Source organism: Bidens hawaiensis, unplaced genomic scaffold (genome assembly GCF_021521415.1).
Source record: "Bidens hawaiensis isolate Kalapana, Puna unplaced genomic scaffold, B.hawaiensis_p1.1 tig00005061_1, whole genome shotgun sequence".
In the NCBI taxonomy this organism is placed as follows: Eukaryota; Viridiplantae; Streptophyta; class Magnoliopsida; order Asterales; family Asteraceae; genus Bidens; species Bidens hawaiensis.
The window spans coordinates 1,215,233-1,237,666 of NW_027491322.1; the positions used below are offsets into that span (position 1 = coordinate 1,215,233).

The 22,434-nt window shown below is 43.4% G+C and overlaps 1 protein-coding gene and 1 pseudogene across 1 annotated transcript; both read right to left on the reverse strand.

Annotated features, from left to right (window-relative positions):
* Positions 1-631: 631 nt before the first annotated feature.
* LOC143628695 (LRR receptor-like serine/threonine-protein kinase EFR) lies at positions 632-15,985 on the reverse strand (annotated as a pseudogene).
* A 1,691-nt stretch (positions 15,986-17,676) lies between these two features.
* Positions 17,677-20,688, reverse strand: LOC143628765 (SNF1-related protein kinase catalytic subunit alpha KIN10-like). The gene is made up of 10 exons (XM_077098258.1): positions 20,500-20,688; positions 20,238-20,422; positions 19,978-20,160; positions 19,689-19,820; positions 19,437-19,622; positions 19,245-19,334; positions 19,072-19,155; positions 18,321-18,449; positions 17,959-18,201; positions 17,677-17,873 (listed from the first exon to the last, which is right to left on the reverse strand). The coding sequence occupies exons 1-10, from the start codon at positions 20,684-20,686 to the stop codon at positions 17,760-17,762; spliced, it is 1,533 nt and encodes a 510-aa protein (XP_076954373.1). The 5' UTR covers positions 20,687-20,688; the 3' UTR covers positions 17,677-17,759.
* Positions 20,689-22,434: the final 1,746 nt, after the last annotated feature.

The following is a 22,434-nucleotide window of genomic DNA, read 5'->3' on the forward strand; positions in this document are numbered from 1 at the left end:
TATTTATGACATAATGTACAACATAGGAGTGTGCATGAAACCGAAAAACCGAACTGAAACTGAAAACCCAAAAAAACCAAACTGAAAAGGCCGAACGGAAACAAAAACCGACTGCTTGGGTTAATGTTTTAGTAAAAACCAAACTTACGGTTTGATTTTGGTTTTGCATGTAATACAAATCGAAAAAACCAAACTGGACTTCAAGATTTCGTTCTTTAATTTTTACTTTAAGTGATTTATAAAAAATTAGTAAATATTTTTCTCCAGTATTTTTGCTCAAATCCATAATAACTAATTACTTAGTAATTAACCAAATGTTTTAGACCTAAATTTATTTTATTGGGCGAAAAAAAAATTGGGCACAAAATTTTCAAGCTCAAATGACAAAATCAAAAAATTTGAAACCAAAACGAAAAACACAAAACCAAAGCCACGTTTCAAAAATTCAAAAACCAAAGTTTCGGATTTTGATTTGGTTTTACCCTCAAAGCGCCTTAAACCGAACCGTACACACCCACCTCTAGATACCAAATTTAACCTTGAAGGTTTGAGAGAAAAAACCCTTTGGTTACTTTTCATATATTGTGAAGTAAAATAAATCTTAAAAACGATCAGTGAAAAAGAGAGAGCACTATACCTCAACATTTGGAAGTGTATTCTGAATATGACACAATTCAAGTACAACATTTTTCATATCCATTCGTTGCGGTGGAGAATCCATAGAGCATGTGAAGAAACACTAAGTGACCCCGGGCAGATTATAGGTAATCTGGGGGCTAAGTAATGTTTCCCACGAAGGTTAGGTCCAGCAGAGTAAGTTGTACTTCAGGGAACCTGCAAAACAGACACCGTAAGCTCGTCACTGAGAAGGGGGGGGTTCCTCCTTGTGACCACCCTCCGGCGTGAGAATCAGTCTATATTGCTCTTTGAATATAAAAGTGTATGAATACTATTAGAGCAGTTATCAAGTAAGTTATACGAGATAATAGATAATGAAATGATAATACCATTTGCTGTCTTTTATAGCCGAAGGTGGGTTTCCAAGGGGTTTAGCCGGCCCAACACGCTACCAACTGTAACCTATGCACGTGCCCTACCTGTGAGTGGTGGATAGGTAGCGGCTGACACAGAGCAGGCGTGCCGTGCACTCTTCGTCTTCTACCAACTGCAGGCTAGGCACGTGGTCTGGCAGGAGTTGGTGGGCAGGCGGCGGCTATTGGTCACAGTGCTGTGGCGTGCTGTCTGCCACGCTGCTGTCAGTGAGCTGTCGCATTCTTGGTCAGATCTTTTGTCTTTACCTCGTCAGGTATCACCCAAAAGATCCTCCATCATACGGACTGGCCCATTTTGGCGGGAGTTTTCCCCCTCCCGCCTTTGCTCATTCTTTCAGGTGACACTGAATATTTGTAAGTGTTAAGCCTTATGCGTGTAGCTATGCTGTGCGGGTAGCCTTCCCTGATGGCTTGTATCCGCAACTGCGGGAACAGGCGGGTTACTTTACCATTGGGAGGCTTTTCCCTGCGTATGCAGCTTGCATACTGCGCGTAGGCTTCTCTGAGCATGGTGGGTCCTGCGGGAGTAGATGGTCTTTGCGCAGACATCCCTGTTCAAGGTGAGTCATGCGGGACCAACTGAGCCCTGCTGGGACCTACCTCTTCAAGTCCCCCCAGTCCAATGTTCTTCTCACGAATGTCTAATAAAGTGAGGTGAACTTTTGGACTTAAGCAAAGGGTTTTGAAAAGGGGTTTTTGTAAGGTTTTCCATGGGGGTTCTTCCCGCGGAAGTCCTTGTCACTTGCAGAAATTCCCGAGTTTCCTGCTTGGTCTTTGGGTATGATGCGGGTAGGTCTGTAACCTCCTCGCAAGTCAGGAGCATTGAGTCTTAGTTGTGCGGATTCTCCCTGTGGTTCTGGTAGTTTTTGAACATAGTGATCAATTATGTTTAAACCACCAATTCCATCTTGGAGCCTCAAACAACGTAGTACTCGATGTTCCCGCAATGCGGGGATATTACTTCCGTTTTCACAAGCATTGCCCAGAAGATCCTTCCTGGTTTCAATTCTCAGCGGGTGCTAGGTATGTGAAGGGTTTTGCCTTTACACTGTACCTGCGTCCGTCTTACGGTTACTTTACTTCCAAGGTATTCCTGGCGTCCATTCCCTGCGGGTGCTAGGTATGTGAAGGGTTTTGCCTTTACACTGTACCCGCACCCGTCTTATGGTTACTTGGTTGCCAAATATTTTGGCTTCAATTCCCTGCGGGTGTTAGGTATGTGAAGGGTTTTGCCTTTACACTATACCCACACCCGGCTTATGGTTACTTGTTTGCCAAGGTAAGGGATATTTTCCCGCTTACTTTTTTGAACCTTGGTCTTCAAATTTTTAAATTTTGAAATTTGAAGAGTTGGATGGATAACAACCCAATACCTCAAACGTCGTGCGACGGTTTCTTCTGACTGTGTCAGGACGTGCCAGAAGTTATGGCGACATGACATTATGTGGTCATTCCAGTTGCTTTTTCAGGCGCGTGGGCACGGGATTTCGGGCGCGTAGCCGCGAAATCTCTGGCACACGTCCTTTTTGACAGCTGTTGCCAGTTTGCTTTTGCCACGCGTCATAGTTTCATTGCACCTTTGATTTCTCTCTCTTCCGTATTAAATTCATCGCATTAATTGCGATTGCTATATAAAGGGGGAGAAGGTTATTTGCAATTCACACTTTCCACTTTCATCTCTTCTTCCCCAGTAATTTCCGGCGAATTTCTCTTTTTCAGTAAAGCATTGCTCTGAAATCTCTTCTTTCTTCCACCATGTCTTCTCACGATGCTGATGATCAGAAGACTGCTGGCGAATGCCAGTGTTATCTTCCTGTCGAGCTGTACCAGTATATCGTCAGGAAGTTCATGCTCGAGTCTCTCGAGCCTGAATTTCCTGAGCCCCACCATACTGTGTACGATGCCCCTAGTGGCAAAATCGGGGTTTATGCTGCATTCTTTGTCTACGGGAACCTTAGGTTTCCGTTGACAAAGTTTGTGTACCGTGTCCTAGAGAGGCACGGTGTGCACCTGACAGAGGTGCACCCCATGGCCATTGCCAAGGTCCGGCACTTTGAGTGGGTGTGCCGGATACTGGGCCTTGAGCCCCTTGTTGACCGCCTGATGACCTTCTATACTTGGAGGTGCATCCAAGGGTGGTATACTCTTACAACCCGTATCAAGGGTTTAAAGATTTGTACCACCGAGCGGAGTCTTCGCTCATGGAGAAGAGAGTTCTTCTTTATATCCGCTCGAGCCATCCCTATTGCCATGAAGTTCAAGAATGGCCAGCCGCTTCCGAACCTTCCCGCCATCAACTACGAGGAGGCGGAATGGTTCGCGAAGATATCCCGGGTCCAGTCCCCGGTTTTCCGTTTTCCGGAGTCGGCGATGGTGATGCTGGGGATGAGCCGGGTGTGGAAGGCGGCGAATGCGGATAAGGTTCCGATCGTCCTTGAATATGGTTCGAACTCTACCCCTTATGGTATGTCTTGTTTCTTTTTTGCTGACTACGATTTTTTCTAACTTTCTTGTTGATTTCAGAGGGTAACGATCTTCAGTCGCTCCTGAATCCGCGGGAGGAAGATGGTCCTGCGCGGATGGGTACTCGTGCTCTGGACGAGAACGAGTTGCCCATCTTAGAGCAGACTGCGGGTCGGTTCGTGGAGGTTTACCCGCCAGGCCAAGAGATCCTGAGCCACCGACGGCCAGGTAAGCCTATCTTCTACCCTGAACCTCTCAATGCTGTGCCTGCTGCTGGAGTTCATGACATTTCTTCTTCTGAGGAATCCGCAGAAGGTCCTCCACTGGTGCGGAAGAAAAAGGCTGCCGTCGGGAGAGGCAAGGAGAAAGTGGCCTCTACGGCCGACCCGGTAGTCCTATCTGACTCGGAGTCAGATAACGCAGAGGTGGCGGGGAAGCCCGGTGGTGAGGAGACCACCGCTCCGGAGGCTGCAGGTGTTACCTCCGGGGAGGCAGCGACGACGACGGTTACCGGTGTCAAGAGGCCGGCTCCATCGGGTTCGCCCCCGCTCGTCCGTGCGTTCAAGCTCAAGAAACCCCGTAAGTACCCCCATAATTCCTGTCTATATTTGTTGTTTCAAATAAATTTTTCTAACACTTTTGCTTGTGCAGGTGTGGATGTTGACGCATTCCAGGGTGGAGTTGGAGTAAGTATTCCCCCGCCAATGACGGTAGGCTCGGTCAGCCTTTCCGAGGCGTCGACCCAGGCGTCTACGCTTGCTTCCGCTGGTTCCAGCCTTCCTGAGGCTGTTCCAGCTGAGAAGGTGTCTCCGCCGGCCGTGAGTGCAATTTTTACAGCATCTTTCACGGAGCCGGCGGTTACTGTTGCTGAGGAGACGGCGCCAACAATGGCTACCACGGCGGCTGCCACTATACCTGCGCCACCGGCACCGACGGCCGGACCATCAGGTACGCGCCGGGCTTCCCGCCGATCTACGCCACCTTCCCGTCTGCCTGACCTGTTGGATGGATTTCCTTTAGGTTCAGGTGATGGGTTTGGCGGCTATCGGCCTGTTATTGACCCTACAGGTACGTAGGGTTCTTTTTTCTTTGTATATTTTTGTCATCTTTTCCTAACTGCCTTTGTTTCTTTTGCAGTGTCGGATTCCAATGAAGTGTATGTTCCAAGATGGAACATACGCCGAGGAACAACCCTTCGCACCCCTGTGGAGTGCGTGGACTGGGCTCGCCACGCTGCTCCTCATGGTGCGTTGGGGGAAGCCATGGCTAGCTACCAAGAGGGTAGGCTAACCAATGAGCTTCGGGTTCTCCAGGCCCGAACGCAGCCCCGCGTCGAGCTGCTTTGTCGTGAAAACGACAAGTTAAAAGCAGCTCGCGCCAAAGATGTATCTGAAGCGCGGGCTCTTCGGGAGGAGAACCGGCAGTTGGCCGCTGCCGCAGCCGAGAAGGAGAAGGCATTCAAGGCCCTCGAGGTTGAAGTCCAGGCGCGACTCGAGGCCCGCTCCAAGGCTGCCCAAGCTGTGAATGAACAGCTTCGGCTGGCCAAGGAGACTGCGCGAAACTCAACTGAGAGGGCTGCCAAGGCTGAAGCTGTTGCTGAGCCACTTCGCGAAGAGAATGAGCAGCTTAAATGCAAATTAAAGGCTCTTCAGCATGCTCATGACGCCTTGGCAATGGAAGATGCCAAGAAGCTGCAGGAGATCCTTGACCAGAGGGGGATGCTTGACCGTACTGAAAGGAAACTCAAAAGCGTCGAAGAAGCTGCCGCCAAGGAAGTTCAACTTGCCAACCTTGACAAAAGCGGAGCCGAACGTGCTTACAAAGAAAGTCAAGCTACCCTCCAATGGCTGCTTCGAGAAGCGTTGCCTGAGGTATCTTTATCTTTTTCTTTACGCTTTCCGCTCGTAATTAGAAAATGTTCTAACTTGTAATATTCTTTTGTAGGTTGTGCGTCGGGTCCTTTCAGAGACCTCTTACGACGATGCAATGAGCGCAGCCCTCAACGCTTCTCATGAGGATGGGCAGAAGACTGGCTTCCTGCTTGGTCTAGGGTTTGCTGAGAGAGGCTTTCCGCCCTCCAACTTCCCTTTATTCAATGTTAATACTGAAGCTGCTTATGACCAAGCTGTGAATCAGTACGCTGCCTTCCCGCATCCAGTGGTGGAGAAGGTGAATGAAGCTGCTGCTGCTGATGATGGGCTAAGCATCCTTAAGGCTTTCCTTGGGCAGCCGCGCTCTGACGGTGCTGGTCCAAGCGGAGGTGGCCCTGAAGCCTGATCTTGAAGATCCCTTCCCCCTGCTAGGATAGACAGCCTTGTATAGATTTCTTTTAGGCGGGTAGTTACCCAGCCATTCTTGTAATTGATTGTGAAATATTAATCTCTTTGCGTATAAGATTGTTATTTCCTTGGGTTCTTTGCTTTATAAACTTATGACTTGCATACTTAGTTTAAATTAGCAATTTCCCAAGTGTTTAGAATAAGAACCTTTGAACGTGGTTGATGATGGGTTAAAGTTTCGCCTCCTCCTTCGTGATTGTGCGGGTAAAACCGTCACTTGCACTTGGTAGGATGGCTAATCTTTACCCTCTATCTGACCTGCGTGTAGGTTTTCCTTTTCGAAATTTCTAAGGCATTAAGTTAAACCTTTGAACGTGGTTGATAATGGACTAAAGTTTTCGCTTCCTCTTTCGTGATTGTGCGGGTGTAACCGTCACTTGCACTTAGTAGGATGGCTTTAACTTTAGACCTATATCTGACCTGCGTGTAGGTTTTTCTTATCCTTTTGAGTGTTCATAAGTTAACCTTTTAACGTGGTAGACGGTAAGTTAAGTTTGGCTTCCTTGTTCATGATTGTGCGGGTAAGACCGTCACTTGCACTTACAAGGATGGCTAAACTTTACCTACATCTGACCTGCGTGTAGGTTTTTCTTAGAACTTTTTAACATTTTGGCGTTGTGTTTATGCGGGTATTGCCGCCTTCCACACGCAACTACTTCTTCCCGTAAGGGAAGTTCATAGGTTACAAGCTATTAATACATCATGAAAGGAGAATCATTTCCATTAGAAGTGGCTCTAGGCCTTTTCTTTACAAGTTGGAATTGATCTACATATAACATTTGCGTAATTGAGCTCCATTCCATGTTCTAGGGATGGGAGTGCCATCGAGCCTTTCGAGCCGGTACGCGCCCTTTCCCAGAACTTCTTTGATAATGTATGGCCCTTCCCAAATCGGGGCCAACTTTCCTGGGCGTTGTTGGTTCGAAGCCTCGTTGTTACGCAGTATGTAGTCTCCTTCCTTGAAGTTGCAGAGTTTTACCCGCGTGTTGTAGTATTTTTGCATTTGTCGTTTGTAGTTTTCTTCACGCACGGCGGCTAAGTCTCTGCGCTCTTCGGTTAGCATAAGGTCTAACCGTCTTTCCGCATCATTGTCTTCTGGTTGGATTAAGACCCTTGGTGAGGGTAAACCGATTTCGACTGGGATCATGGCTTCAGTGCCATAAGTGAGACTGAACGGGGTTTCTCCCGTACTGGTCTTCTTCAGCGTTCTGTTTGCCCAAAGGACGTGTGGAAGCTCGTCCACCCAACCGGATCTATGTTCCAAGAGTCTTCTCTTTATGCCTTCGACGATGCTCTTATTTGCTCTTTCCACCTCACCGTTACCTTGCGGGTGTGCCACTGATGTAAAGGTGTGGGTGATTTGAAGTTCTTTCAGCCAATGCTGTAGCTTCTTGTCAGCAAAGTTGGTGCCATTGTCGCTTACCAAATTCTGTGGAAGTCCAAAACGACAAATAATAAATTCCCAAATAAATTTTTTGATATGCTTTGCGGTTGTTTGGGCTAAAGGTTTCGCTTCTATCCATTTGGTGAAGTAGTCAATGGCTACCACTAGGAACTGAACATTCCCAGCTGCTGTTGGAAATGGTCCTGTCACGTCAATGGCCCACTTCTGAAATGGCCACGAGGAAGTGACAGGAACAAGTTCATTTTTCGGGCGATGCGTGTTGGGTGCGTAAAGCTGGCAAGATCTGCATTTTCTGATGTATGCCAATGCGTCCATATGCATCCCCGGCCAGAAGTATCCCGCGTTGTTTAGCTTGGCTACCACAGCGCGGGGGCCTGCGTGTACTCCACAGATGCCTTCGTGAACCTCCCTTAGGAGGTAGTCAGCATCTTGGTTGTCCACGCATCTTAACAATGGGCCAAGAAAGTTACGTCTGTAAAGGGTGTCATTGACCAGCTGATAATTCAGTGCTTTACAGCGTAGTTTTCTTGCCTGTGACTTCGACTCTGGTAACGTTCCTGCTTCAAGGTATTTTATTATTGGGGTCATCCATGTTTCTGTACCGGTTTGGATGACACAAATTTCCTTGTGCGGGACTGATGGTGTTTCGAGGAGTTCCACGCGGATGTCCTTCCCCAAGTGGGTGAAGGCCAGTGATGCAAGCTTGCTTAACGCATCCGCAGATTTGTTTTCGCTGCGCTTGACGTGTATCACTTTACAATCATTAAAATCGCGCATGATGGCTTTGGCTTGGGCAAGGTACAGGGCCATTGTGTCGTTCACAGCCGTGTACGTCCCGTTTATTTGGTTTGCCACTAGCATAGAATCTACGTGGGCTTCCAAATTTTTTACACCCATCTTTCGCGCAATCCTCAATCCGGCCAGGAATGCTTCATATTCAGCTTCGTTATTCGTACTTGGAAAATCCAGCCGAATAGCATAAGTATATTCCTGGCCTGCTGGATTTGTTAATTTTAACCCTGCGCCTGAACCCTCGTTACTAGCTGCTCCATCAGTGTAGAGTCGCCAGACTTCATCGATTTCGTGTGCTGGGGAGGGTTGAACCTCCTCCTGGCACTCTTTCTCCCGTGAAGCGGGGACTTCTGCAATAAAATCAGCCAGGACCTGACCTTTAATGGCTGGTCTCGGCTTGTATTGAATCGCATATTCTCCCAATTCAATTGCCCATTTGGCTAGACGTCCCGATAACTCGGGTTTGCCTAGAACATTTGAGAGTTTGAAGTTGGTGAGAATAGTGATTGGGTGACCCTGGAAATATCGTCTCAACCTGCGTGAAGCGTGTATAAGTGCCAAGACCAGTTTTTCCAGGGTAGAGTACCGGGTTTCCGCGTCTGCCAGCACGCGGCTAACATAATAGATTGGCATCTGGATGCCTTTTCGTTCTACAAGCAGGACTGCCCCGGTTGCTCTATCTGTTGCGGAGAGGTATAAGATTAACTCCTCCCCCGCTTGTGGTGCCGTGAGTGTTGGGAGTTCGATCAGGCGTGATCGAATCTCCTGAAAAGCTGCTTCCGCTTCTGGTGTCCAGCGGAAGTGCGTTTTCTTTAAACAATTTCTTAGCGTTGACACAAAAGGGAACGACCTATCCGCATGGTTTGCCAAAAAGCGGTTAAGCGCGACTAGTCGTCCATTAAGTGTTTGAGCCTGTTTTATGGTGGTAGGTGATTCCATTTTGACAATGGCTTCGACCTTTTCAGGGTTCGCTCTGAAGCCATCTTTAGTAATAATGACTCCTAAGAACTTCCCTTCTTCCACCCCAAATGAACACTTGCTCGGGTTGAGCTTCATGTTTATCTTTCTGAGCGTGTTGAAAGTTTCCTCAATGTCTTTCAACATCGCCTCTGGCTCGGGGCTTTTGATGACCAAATCATCCATATAGACTTCCAAGTTTCTCCCAATTTGGGCGTGAAACTCTTTGTCCATTAGTCGTTGGTACGTGGACCCCGCGTTCTTAAGTCCGAACGGCATCATTTTATAACAAAATGTGCCATCGGGCGTCCGAAAGGCGGTTTTGTCCTGGTCATCTACAGCCATGTGGATTTGATGGTACCCCTTATACGCATCCAAGAAGCATTTAAGGCGAAATGGTGCCACCGAATCCACCTTGAGATCAATTTCTGGCAACGGATAACAATCTTTGGGGCATGCTTTATTCAAATCTTTGAAATCTATGCACATGCGCCATTGTTTGTTATTCTTCGGTACCATTACGGGATTTGCAACCCATGTTTGATATTTGCTGACGCGCACGATGCCCGCATCAAGGAGTTCCTTGACTTGGGTTCTGCACGCGTTGGTTTGCTCGGGCCCCATTACTCTGCGCTTTTGTACGATCGGCGTAACGGCCGGATCGCATTTGAGCTTATGCTCTGCCTTTCCCCGGGGTACACCAGTCATGTCGGCTGGTGTCCACGCGAAGATGTCTGCGTTTCGCTGCAGTAAGCGCTTGAGTAAGGTGCGTGTTGGATCAACAATTGTCGGGCCAATGGTAACGGCCTGATCGGGATATTTCCCATTGAATGCCCACTGTTCAGGTTCAGTGATGGTTTGTTTGGCCATCTTCGGTTTGGGTTTAGAGGAGACAGATGCGATGCATACCTGGGGAATGCCCGTGATCATCGCTACGCCTTCAGTTGTTGGCCATCCCATCATGCCGTGGACTGAGGATACCACGGCGTTGAATCTTGCCATCCCGTCTCTCCCGAATAGGATGTCATACGTATGATGTGGTTTTTTCATCACAACAAAATCCACATCCTCCGTGCGTGAATAATTCCCATCGGTGAGAGTGACGGGGAAAGATAGGATGCCCAAGGGAGTGTTCATGCTGCCGTCAAACCCTTCCATTGAAGCGTAGACCGTCTCCAGGCGTTCCTTGTCTTCATCATCGAGCTTGTCGAAGAACTGCCTGTACATCACTGTCGACGATGCGCCATTGTCAACGAGGGTGCGGGAGGTGATGTAGTGCCCCAGCTGGCTTTTAATGATAATGGGGCCTTCTTTGTTTGGGCCTCCCGGCACTCGCGGGAAGCGCACTTCTGCTTCCTTCCATGCGCATGGTTCGGTCATCGGTCTCTTTCTTCCTCTGACCTTACCATGGACCATGTTGATGCTGATGTCGACGGGCTTTCGTCCGTTACCCCTGTACCTGTTGTCGTTCCTTCCTCCCTTCTTGATAGATGCCACGAGGTGTGCGAGCCTCCCATCCTTGACGAATGTCTCGACGATGTCCCTCAAGGATGTGCACTCCTCAGTGCTATGGCCCTTTGTCCCATGGAAGTCACAAGACTTGCTCTGATCCGCATTGGGTTTCTGTCGGATCGCTGGGGCTTTTGGCCATGGCAGTTTTTCCGTGGCAAATATCTCCGTGACGCTCTTGGTGAGTGGCGTCCAACGGTTTTTTCCGGTTCGAAGGGTGCGCGTTGTCCCTTCCGCCAACCAGAGGGCGAGAGCTTGAGGGGGTGTCAAAGTTTATCCTTGACTGCCAAATACCTTGCCGCCTCTTTTTGTTTAGCCGGGCGGTTCTCACATTGTTCTCCCTTGTCCTCTGTGTGTAGAGGTTTGTATTCTGGGGGAGATCTCTTCCCAGCTGTTTCTCCGTTTCGGCGAAGCGCTTGGCTGCCGTCATTATGGCATCCCATGTGGATGGCATGCCGTCTTTACCCGTCAGAGTGCGGATAAGTTCTGGGTACTCAGCGCCCTGAATGAAAGCGGCGCGAACGAGGTCTTCGCTGATGTTGCCCAGACTCAGCTTCTTGGAGTTGAAGCGGGTGATGAAGTCCAGTAAGGATTCATCCTCTTCTCTCACACAGTTGAGGATCGTCCACTGCTCCTCAGTGTGCTTCCTCTGTTGACTAAACTGTTGACTGAACTTGTTCTGGAAGTCTGCCCAGTCATAAATGTGGTGGACCGGTAGACGGTCGAACCATGCTCTGGCTGCTCCTACCAGAGTCATCTGGAACATGTAGCACCACGTGGGTTCCGTCCAGTTACTGACGGTTGCCCCCGCAATGAACCTGTTCAGATGGTCATCTGGGTCGGATAGACCATCGTATGTGCCAATGTTGGACATTTGTTTGGCACTCCTCGGGGCGATTGCTTCTGCAATGTCCCTTGCAAATTTTGACCTTCCTGCGTTTGTAGCAGTAGGTCTAAAGGCCTTGGAGAAGTCACGCGAGCTTTTTTCCGTGACTGGTTGGAATGCTTCCCCGAAATTCCTTTTTGGCTGGGGATCCGTTTCCTTACGCTTCCCTTTCGCCCTATGGCGAGGGTTCGCGTCGGTGTCGGAGTCTTCCCTCTCGTCGTCCGAGTGCTCGTACTCACTACTCATGTTGAGGTGCTGGCGAGTACTACCGAATTCCTCAGCTTGTTGGACTGAACGCAAGCGTTCGTCCAACTCAGCCTGAAATTCTCGTTGACGTGCCTCGGCCCATGCCTTCACTTGATCAAGTGTTTGGCGAGGGGCTCGAGTTCGTTTTTCCAGCTGGGTATCAGTGAATCCCAGTGGAATATTTACTCCACTTGCCCCTACATGAGTGACTGGGGTAGTGTTCGTAAAATGTACTTCACTTGCCCCAGCTTGGGTGGCTGGGGTAGTGTTTGTAAACATTGTGTTGCCGGTGTTTACCCCAGTGGCTGGGGTTGTGGTTACCGGAATTTCTCTAGTCATCTTGGAAGTTTTGAAAAACTGGAGAAAGATGTAGTTCTAGCTTTATGCACGGATGGCGCCAATGAAGAAACACTAAGTGACCCCGGGCAGATTATAGGTAATCTGGGGGCTAAGTAATGTTTCCCACGAAGGTTAGGTCCAGCAGAGTAAGTTGTACTTCAGGGAACCTGCAAAACAGACACCGTAAGCTCGTCACTGAGAAGGGGGGGGTTCCTCCTTGTGACCACCCTCCGGCGTGAGAATCAGTCTATATTGCTCTTTGAATATAAAAGTGTATGAATACTATTAGAGCAGTTATCAAGTAAGTTATACGAGATAATAGATAATGAAATGATAATACCATTTGCTGTCTTTTATAGCCGAAGGTGGGTTTCCAAGGGGTTTAGCCGGCCCAACACGCTACCAACTGTAACCTATGCACGTGCCCTACCTGTGAGTGGTGGATAGGTAGCGGCTGACACAGAGCAGGCGTGTCGTGCACTCTTCGTCTTCTACCAACTGCAGGCTAGGCACGTGGTCTGGCAGGAGTTGGTGGGCAGGCGGCGGCTATTGGTCACAGTGCTGTGGCGTGCTGTCTGCCACGCTGCTGTCAGTGAGCTGTCGCATTCTTGGTCAGATCTTTTGTCTTTACCTCGTCAGGTATCACCCAAAAGATCCTCCATCATACGGACTGGCCCATTTTGGCGGGAGTTTTCCCCCTCCCGCCTTTGCTCATTCTTTCAGGTGACACTGAATATTTGTAAGTGTTAAGCCTTATGCGTGTAGCTATGCTGTGCGGGTAGCCTTCCCTGATGGCTTGTATCCGCAACTGCGGGAACAGGCGGGTTACTTTACCATTGGGAGGCTTTTCCCTGCGTATGCAGCTTGCATACTGCGCGTAGGCTTCTCTGAGCATGGTGGGTCCTGCGGGAGTAGATGGTCTTTGCGCAGACATCCCTGTTCAAGGTGAGTCATGCGGGACCAACTGAGCCCTGCTGGGACCTACCTCTTCAGCATGATACTCCAATTTTGATTGTTGAAGCCAGACACTCTTCTATTTTCTTTGCATCTGATTCACACACTCCTTGATAAATGTTTAGAATGTCAACGTTAATAACATCCATTATATGATCAGGCAAGCTCGTAGAAGCAAGGTTATGAAGGCTAAAGCCTTCCTTAAATATGTCGTCAGTTGGCTTTTTGCCAGTCATCACCTCTAGTAATAGTATTCCAAAACTATAGACATCCCCGTTACTTGTCATATCACTCCCGAGTCCATACTCTGTAACTTATTATAAACAATTACTTTAGAAAAAAAATGTTGTAAGTAAATATGAGCATCTAGAAATACATGAGTTTAACCTGGAGCAGCATAACCAACTGTTCCTCTAATGCCGGTTGAGCTGTTTTGGTAAGAAGTTGTTTCAAGAAAGCGAGCTAAACCGAAGTCTCCAACATGAGCCACCATATCATCATTGAGTAAAATGTTGCTAGGCTTCAAGTCACCGTGAACAACAGTTGGCAGGCAGTGATTGTGAAGATAATCAAGTGCCGATGCAACATCGACAAGAATACTTATTATTTGGATAAAGTTCAATCGGGATATTCCTTCATTTGAATGCAACCGATCATGTAAACTCCCTTTGGGCATGAACTCATATACCAAAGCTTTGAAATCATTTCCTTGAAAATCAATGCTTGAACATGAAGTTATTATTCTCAATAAATTCCGGTGTCGAATTATTCGCCATGCTTCACACTCCCTCATAAAGCTACTTTGAGCTCCTTGATTTTGAAGACGTAGAACTTTAACCGCAATAACTTTGTCACCGTCTTCATCAAGGACTCCTTTATAAACGGAACCGAAACCACCATTTCCAATCAAATTGGCTTCGGAGAAGCCATATGTAGCCTTGAGAAGTTGACCATATGAAACTTTCAAGAATTGATCTCTTGTTGATGATCGAGGCAGTTGGTTCTTGCTTTTCTTCTTACACCAAGCATATGCTAAACATATTACTGTGAAAAGTGTGGATACAATCAAAATGAGTATCACAAACACTGGAAGCCTTTCTTTATGCTTCTTTGTCTCCTTGCATTTGGGTAGCCCAAGTTCAACAAAGCCACCGCAAAGCCTACTATTCCCCAAAATAGAGAATGCACTTATGTTAGCAAACACTCCTAACCTTGGTACTTCACCCTCAAAATCATTATATGATAGGTTTAAGTATTCAAGTGAGAACCGTTCTAAGAAATGAGGAATTTGGCCAGATAAATTGTTGTGAGAAATATCGAGTACCACCAATCCTTTTAAGGAATTTAATGATGCTGGTATCATACCTTGAAACAAGTTGCCTTTAAGGGACAACCTTTCAAGGCTACCACAACTTCCAAGGCTACTAGGAATGTTACCTGATAAATTATTATAAGAAAAATTCAAAGCACCCAAAATCTTGAGGTCTCCGACCTCGTTAGGAAGTGAACCAGATAGGTTGTTTTGAGAAAGATCTAGCATAACAGACAAAGACGAAAGTTGAAGAAGTGGTACGGGTGTTTTCCCTACAAGTTTATTGTCATTAAGGTACAACTCTAATAGATTACGACAGTTTCCGAGGCTTGATGGAATTATCCCTTCAAACATGTTTGAAGATAAAGAAAGTGTGATCAATGACGATAAGTTCCTGAAGGCATCAGAAACATACCCTGAAAGTTGGTTTTCAGGTATAATAAATTCTTGTAGATTTTGAAGCTTACCAATGGTTGATGGGATGTTTCCTTCGAAATGGTTATACCCTAAAGCCAAACCAATCAAGCCAACTAGATTACCAATTGATCTTGGGAGTTTCCCGTGTAAACGATTTGCATTAAAAGATAGATAGCGGAGTTGATCCGAAAGATTACCAATTGATTCAGGGAGCACTCCTTGAAAATTGCAAAGATCAAGCTCTAAAGTAATTAACGCGGTGCAATTTTTCAAAGAATCAATAAATTTCATTTCATTGGCTTCATTACTTCCATAGTTGTTATTCCCTAAATATATATGATTAATATTTCTTAGTTTTGCAAAATCGACCGTCAACTTCCCACTAAACTCGTTGTTGAGTGTTTCAAGAACTTTTAATGATGAACAATTAGATATCCATGATGGAAGAGCCCCGGTCAACTGGTTATCCCTTAATTGTAGGGTTTCCATGTGAGAGAGGACTGCACCTATTGATGGAGGAAGACTACCACTTAGTTCATTTTCGGCCAAGCTAAATGAAGTTAAGAGTGAAAGGTTATAAAGGGAATGAGGAATGGTTCCAGATAAGTTACAACTACCAGACTGAAAGATTCTTAGATTTTTCCATTGGCCTAAGGAGTCGGGAATGCTCCCGCCCACCGGATTGTAGACAATAGAGAACACTTCCATTGATGTAATATTACCCAAGAAAAGTGGGATTCCATTTCTTAAGTTATTACTACCAAGTGAAAGAAAAGTAAGCTTAGAAAGGAAACTTATCTCCTTGGGTATGCTTCCAACTAGCTTGTTTCTAGAAAGATCAAGCACTTCAAGGTTAAAACAACTAGACAAATTAGTAGGAATGCCTTTGTTGAATTTGTTTAAACCAAGAGAAAGAATACGTAGCCTGTTTAGACGACCGATTTCATGAGGGATGGCTCCATGAAAGCTGTTGTTAGCGAGAGAAAACACACGGAGAAAGCTGAGGTTCCCTACATGAGGAGACAACGAGCCTTCTAGACCTCCCCATTCCAGACTTACCTGAGTCACTCTTCTATGTCGCTTCCCACATTTTACACCGGTCCAATCACAAAAATGAAGGGAAGAATTCCATGATGTTAGAGCTCCATATGGATCTCGAGTGATCATTGACTTAATCTCAAGCAAAGCCTGATGATCAGTCTCATTTCCATTGTCGTATGAAGCTGATATGGATGTGGAAATTCAGAATATAACAATAACATCAAAGAGGAAATGTGTTAGAGCGGAAGATAAGATTCGTTGTTCTGAGTTCATTTTCAAAATAAAACCCAAAACAAGAATAATTGTTGGCCTTTTATCATTGCAAAAACTGCAAATAGTGAGTCTCTTGCCAACCCACCTTCAACACAAATTTATTGAGTACTATATATCTATTAAAATCAATTTTTTTTCTAAATAAGTTATCTTATTTTCTATAGTATGAATAGTGAATAATTGGTGCTATCTTGACTTAATTGGTTGTCTTGACTTGGTAGGCATTGAAGCATAAATAATTTGATAATAGATCTCACCAATGGTTAGTGGCAAACTTCACTTTCAATGAACACAATAATTAATGACTTTAATTTCCAACAAGACTTGTTGAGTCAACATTTCAACATGATGGCACACTAAATATTTCCAACAAGACTTAGTAGGTTTAAAAGGTCGAGTATTCGTTGAGTAATCGCTACAAGTTATGGTGCTGAGACAACTTTCTCTAATTCCACCTAGTTACTTGGAATCAGTCAAAGTGATCAATATTAGCCATAATCAGATCTAGTCGGTCAACTTGGACCGATTTTGACTTAAAAAGGTAGCACATAATTCCCATGTCGGTTAAAATTCGGTCAAAAGTCAAGCTAGGCGGCGCTGAGTCGGCTAGGATACCTTTTTTTTGTGTGAACTATGCTTATTTTGACATATATATAGTACCCAAAATTAATTTTCTTCATATTTAATATGTTCAGTACTCTCTATGTACACTCAACTCCCTAGTCGGCAACCTAAGATCCACCTATCAACTTTTGCAAAATGTAACATCCCAAAATGTAAAAATAATATCATGAATGCTCACTAAAAGGGTTAAGACAAAAATAATTGTTGGAACTTGTATCATTACAGTAAATGCAAATAGTGAGCCAATTGTCAACCCACCACCATCACTTACACAAATTTATTTAGTATTACAAACTAAAATCAATCTTTTTCTAAATAAATTATCTTATTTTCTGACTGAATGTTGAGCATTGGTGGTGCTATCTTGACTGAAGTGGTTGCATTGACTTTGGTAATAAAGCATGAAGCATAGATTTGATGAGAGATCCCATTAACACATTAATTTATGATTTTTATTTCCAGTTAGACATACTAATTAATGGAATTGGAAGTCAAATGTAAATTTTAAAATATAGATATATATTCCAAATTTTATGTATAAAATTCTCCATTTTAACTGAGGATTAATCAGAATGGAAGTTATATGTAAATTTTAAAATATACATATATATTCCAAATTTTATGTATAAAATTCTCCATTTTAACCGACTTTGGACAAATGAGGATTAATCCGCAACAAATCGGTGGCGTGACGACTACCGATTAATCGACATCTGCTCAGGATTTTTACACCCCGCTCCTCTCGCAAGGAACCGAATGTGACAGTGGTTTTCCCGCTTCTTCCATTGTCATTCTTCCCGATTTGCTCCCGCTTCTCTCCATTTTCTTCTTTGTTTCTTTCCCACGCCTCAGCGAATTCTCTCCCGATCCCGTATTTTCCTCATCTTTACTAACAATATATATAGTAATTATGCATACCATTCATTGAAAAAATTAAACTCTACACTGAATTTAATTGTGTAGGTTACAACATACTCTTATTTTAAACCAAAACAACTAACATTACCAGTTTTAGCATACCCCTAACAAGTTACGAAACCATCCGTTTCACAGGATTTGATAATAACAGTTTATTACAAAGAACCCGAAGTTAGGACCTTGGTATATACATTCATTTCAGGTTACAACATGCATTCTCATTCTAGAATGTTCAGAGGACACGAAGCTGAGCAAGAAACGCAGCACAGAGTTCGAGAAACAGAAACTGAGGCCCGTTCACCCTTTGTAGATCAAACAGATACTTCTCTTCACGGGTTTTATAAAGCTGCAAGAACGCACGTTCCAACGCTCGTTAACAAACTTAATACGCGCAGGAATATTTTTAATAACAGATGAAACAATTATGTTACCTGGACTTCAAACTTGACAACATTTAGAGATGTCGCGATGACGTCAGCATGCTGTACTATGTTTGTTGACTCGTCGCCAAAGTAATGACTACTTTGCATACCGTTGTCGTTTGTTGGACCTTCTTTATGCATTGGGTCCCACCTGCATTTCATGTTGTAATGGCCAATTTTCTTCCAGCATACATTCAGTTCTTGTAGTGCCTTTAAAACTTCAGTCATTATCTCACGAGGGTGGGCCCGCGACTGTTGAAATGACCCATGAATATCATTAACGGTTAACCAACTATGGGTTAAAGAACTATTAGCAGTAACTATCTTGTCAAGCATATAATAAACAAGCAAGTATAAAAGGTTAACTGAACCTGAAGCCCAAGAGCCCATTTCCTCTCCACCTGGCCCATATTTATTCCTTGATAATCTATGAATCCAGTTGCGCGTTGCGCAATAGGTGACGTGGCAGCCTCGTTTGGATAATTTCGGTTGTACCCCTCCTGCATTGACAACAGTGCACATAGATCAGTTTTAGGGGTGTAAACAAGCCAAGCAGCTCATGAGCTGCTCAACTCGAGCTGGGCTTAAGCAAGCTCGAGGCCTAAATATAAGCTTGTTTAATAAACGAGCCTAAACCTGAGCTTCACTTATCGTGCCCGTGTTGGTACGCAAGCCTAAACAAGCTCATATTATTTATATAATATATATAGATTTATAACTCAAATACATATAAAGTATTAAACAATTTATATAAATTAATAAACTAATAATAAACAAGCCAAGCTTTTCAGTTAGCTCGCAAGCCTAAACGAGCCACCTATAATTTATATAATTTTAATATAATATATTATTAAATATAAATTTATATAACAACAATCATTATATATAAAATTTATGATAAAAAAATACATAAATATTAATTATAAATGGATATAAATTAGTTAATAAACGAGGCGAGCTCGAGAAACTACTTACAAACCAAGCTTGAGCTTAAAAACTGGAGCTCAAAACAAACTGAGCTCGAACTCGAAAACGAGCCCAGCTCGTTTACACCCCTAATTACAACCTAAAAAGGAAAGAAAAAAAAAACAAGAGTCAAACTATTGAACTAAGTCAACTAACCACAGGTTTCTGGAACTCGGCTCCAAGGTAACTCTTCGAGTTACGCAACCAATTATCCAGCAGCAAGTAATACGCAACGGTACCCTAAATAACAAAACAAAAATTAGCATCATAACACAATATCAGTAAAACTACATAGAATAAATAAATAAATAAACAAACAAATAAGCAACCTCATTTTGCACACGGCTACGTAGCGACTCAACAAGACCATCCCGGTCAAACCCCATCTTAACCACCTCCTTAAGAATATCTTCATCAGTCTGCAACAAAAAAAAAACTACCATAATTACCAATTTACCCTTGCACGACATTCAAGATTCCTAATATGATTTCCAATAATATTCACATTTGACATTTCAAACCTTTTTAACTTGCTGAGTAGAATCGGGTGGAGAGACAGCTAAGTAACAGGGCAAGTGGGCTTGGAACCATGGGTGTGCACGAATATCGGGAATAGTCATACGTTTCATCGGGTCAACCACGAGCAACCTCGGGATCAAATCCCGAGCACCAGGTGATAAATGGCTCGGAAGCGTATATATCCCACCCTTAAAAACAAATCATGATTAATCACACATAATAGTTTGTAAAGATAATAATATTAACCGTCACACCTTAATTTTCTTAAACAAATTAGGAATATTTTCATCGTCGAAAGGAAGGGTCCCACAAAGAAGAGCATACAAGATCACACCGCAGCTCCATACATCAACCTCCGGTCCAGCATATAGTTTCCCAGATATAACCTAATTAAACAGCATAATAATACTTAAAAAAATTGCACAAATGGAGACCAAACTTGCAATATGATCAAACCTCAGGGATCATTTGTGCAAATTTCTCTAATATATATATAATATATTATACATAAAATACAATAAACTTAATGATAACTTTTGATACCTCTGGAGCTGCATAATTTGGACTACCACAACTTGTTTTCAAGAAATGACCGTCACACATAATATTACTCAAACCGAAATCTGCAATTTTGATATTGCATTTGGCGTCTAATAACAGATTCTCGGGTTTAAGATCTCGGTGTACCACCATATTCCGGTGGCAATACTCCACACCGGATATTATCTGCCTCAATACATTGTTGTAAGGTTATATTACACGGTAAAATTTAAAACATAAAATAACGTAAAAATTATTTTCACCTGCTGAAAAAAGTTGCGAGCTTCATCCTCGTGCAACCGACCCTTTTCCACAATGTAATCAAACAGCTCACCGGATTTCACATATTCACAAACGACATAAATATCTGAAGGTGTCTCAACAACCTCGTAAAGACGGACTATATGTGGATGCATGAATAATCTTAATATCTTGATCTCTCTTCTTACTGCAAAAGTACAAAATTTATATAAATATCACTTTTTATTTAAAACTTGCTATATAATCATTTCAAAACATTGTTACCTTTTTCTTCCATATCCATGTTTTTGACCTTGCGACGGTTGAGGATCTTTATAGCAACTTTGTGTCCAGTCAACGTATGTTCTGCAATTTTGACTTTTCCAAATGAACCAATGCCGAGCGTTTTCCCGAACTTATAATTCCGTAAGAATGATTCCACACTGCTACCACCACGCGCTGACCCCTCCATAGATTATCTAGTAAAAATAGTTTATTGAAAACAATAAACAACTGTTTAACAAAACATTAATATCTTCAAGATATTTGAAATCTTTAACAAACTCAAAATGAATTCTTGGTTTTCAACATAAAGTAACTGTGTGGACCAAAGCAATAAGACAAATATTTCAACATGATGACACTCTTGGAAAAATAGGTTAACTTAGCTTGTAAGTCTGTCAAGAAGGAGAAAGTGGCAATTATTACAAAATATCCCAAATTGAAAACATAAATTTTAAGGGTGTAAACGACCCGAGCTCGGCTCTTTTCAATATCTTTTTCTGCAGCTCGAGCTCGGCTTGTTTAATATTTATTAACAACATCATACATGCTTTTGATTATTCTTATATATTTTGATAAAAGCCTGAAACTAGCCTAAGGCCAGGCCAGGCCGAGCTCGTGTGATACCTTAAACGAGCCAAAGGCGCAAAGCTCAACTTGAGCTCGGTTGTGCAGTGTGAAATGAATACATAGAAGTCCAAAAAAGGTAAAACTTAAAAATACACAAGGCTTGGCAAGCCTAAACGAGCTTCCCATACAAGGCTCGAGCTCAGGCACGGGTTCGTTAACTAAACGAGCTTTATTTGAAGCCCGTGCTCAGCTAGTTTCGAGCCTTTAATCGATCCGATCTTAACTAGCTCGCGAGCGGATCGTTTGCACCCCTAATAATATCATGAATGCTCACTGAAAAGAGGTAACTTGCAATTATTTTGAAACATGGCAACATAAAAATCCCCAAATTGATGCAATATTCATGAAAATAAGGTAAAAATTATCAAGAAAGCATACAAAATTGTTCAGAAAACACTAAAGTAACTTCATTGATAAGCAGGAAACAATTGGTAATCAAAAAGAACTGAAATTGATTCAATTTGAATCCAACATGCAACGCAATTGATAAAACTAATCAAAATCAAGATTCTTCAGACAAATAGAAATTGACCTAGCTCCGACATTAGAAAGTCACGACAGCCACAGATAAAAATTGACTAATTCCTAAACGATCTTCCGATAAAAGGCTCTAGCTTAGGCTCGATAACTCAACAAGCTTTATTCGAGGCCCGGGCTCAGCTTTAACTCGAAAAAGCCAGGCCCGGTTCAAGGTTTTATCGATCCGATCTAAAGTAGCTCGCTCAGTTTCAACCCTAATAATATCATGCATGCTCACTAAAAAAGATGTAAGCCACAATCATTTTGAACATCACAAGATAAAAATCCCCAAATCTTATACAATATTAATAAAAACTATTTAAAAAAAAAAACATTTTTTTTGGAACATCACAAGATAAAAATCCCTAAATCTTATACAATATTAATAAAAAACTATTTTTTTTTTAATTATCAAGAAAGCATATAAATTTGTACTGAAAACACTAAAAGTAGCTTAATTGATAAGCAGATAGCAACTGGTAATCAAAAAGAATTGAAATTGATTCAATTGAACACAACATGCAAGAATCTTGAAACAGATAGAAATTGACCTAATTCCCAAATTAAAAAAAAATAATAAAAAGAGTTACAGATCTGGGTTACAAAATTAAACAAAAACCCAAGAAAATTAGGTATGAATGCATGCAGAAAGATTAAACATTTGATGACAATTTGAAGGACTTACCGAGTAAACAGAGAGTCAAATCATATAATGAGAATGACAATAATAATATTGAAAATGAAAAGAATGGTTTAAAGGTGGAAGCTTTGTGCACCAAATAGAAAAGG

Bases quoted from the DNA above. Each gene is read 5' to 3' on its own strand.
- LOC143628765 (XM_077098258.1), bottom strand. From the start codon at position 20,686: ATGGAGGGGTCAGCGCGTGGTGGTAGCAGTGTGGAATCATTCTTACGG. The intron at 19,821-19,977 runs GTATCAAAAGTT...CTGTTTAATTAG, and splicing joins CAAATTATGCAGCTCCAGAG to GTTATATCTGGGAAACTATA. The intron at 17,874-17,958 runs GTAACATAATTG...GCGTTCTTGCAG, and splicing joins TTGTCAAGTTTGAAGTCCAG to CTTTATAAAACCCGTGAAGA.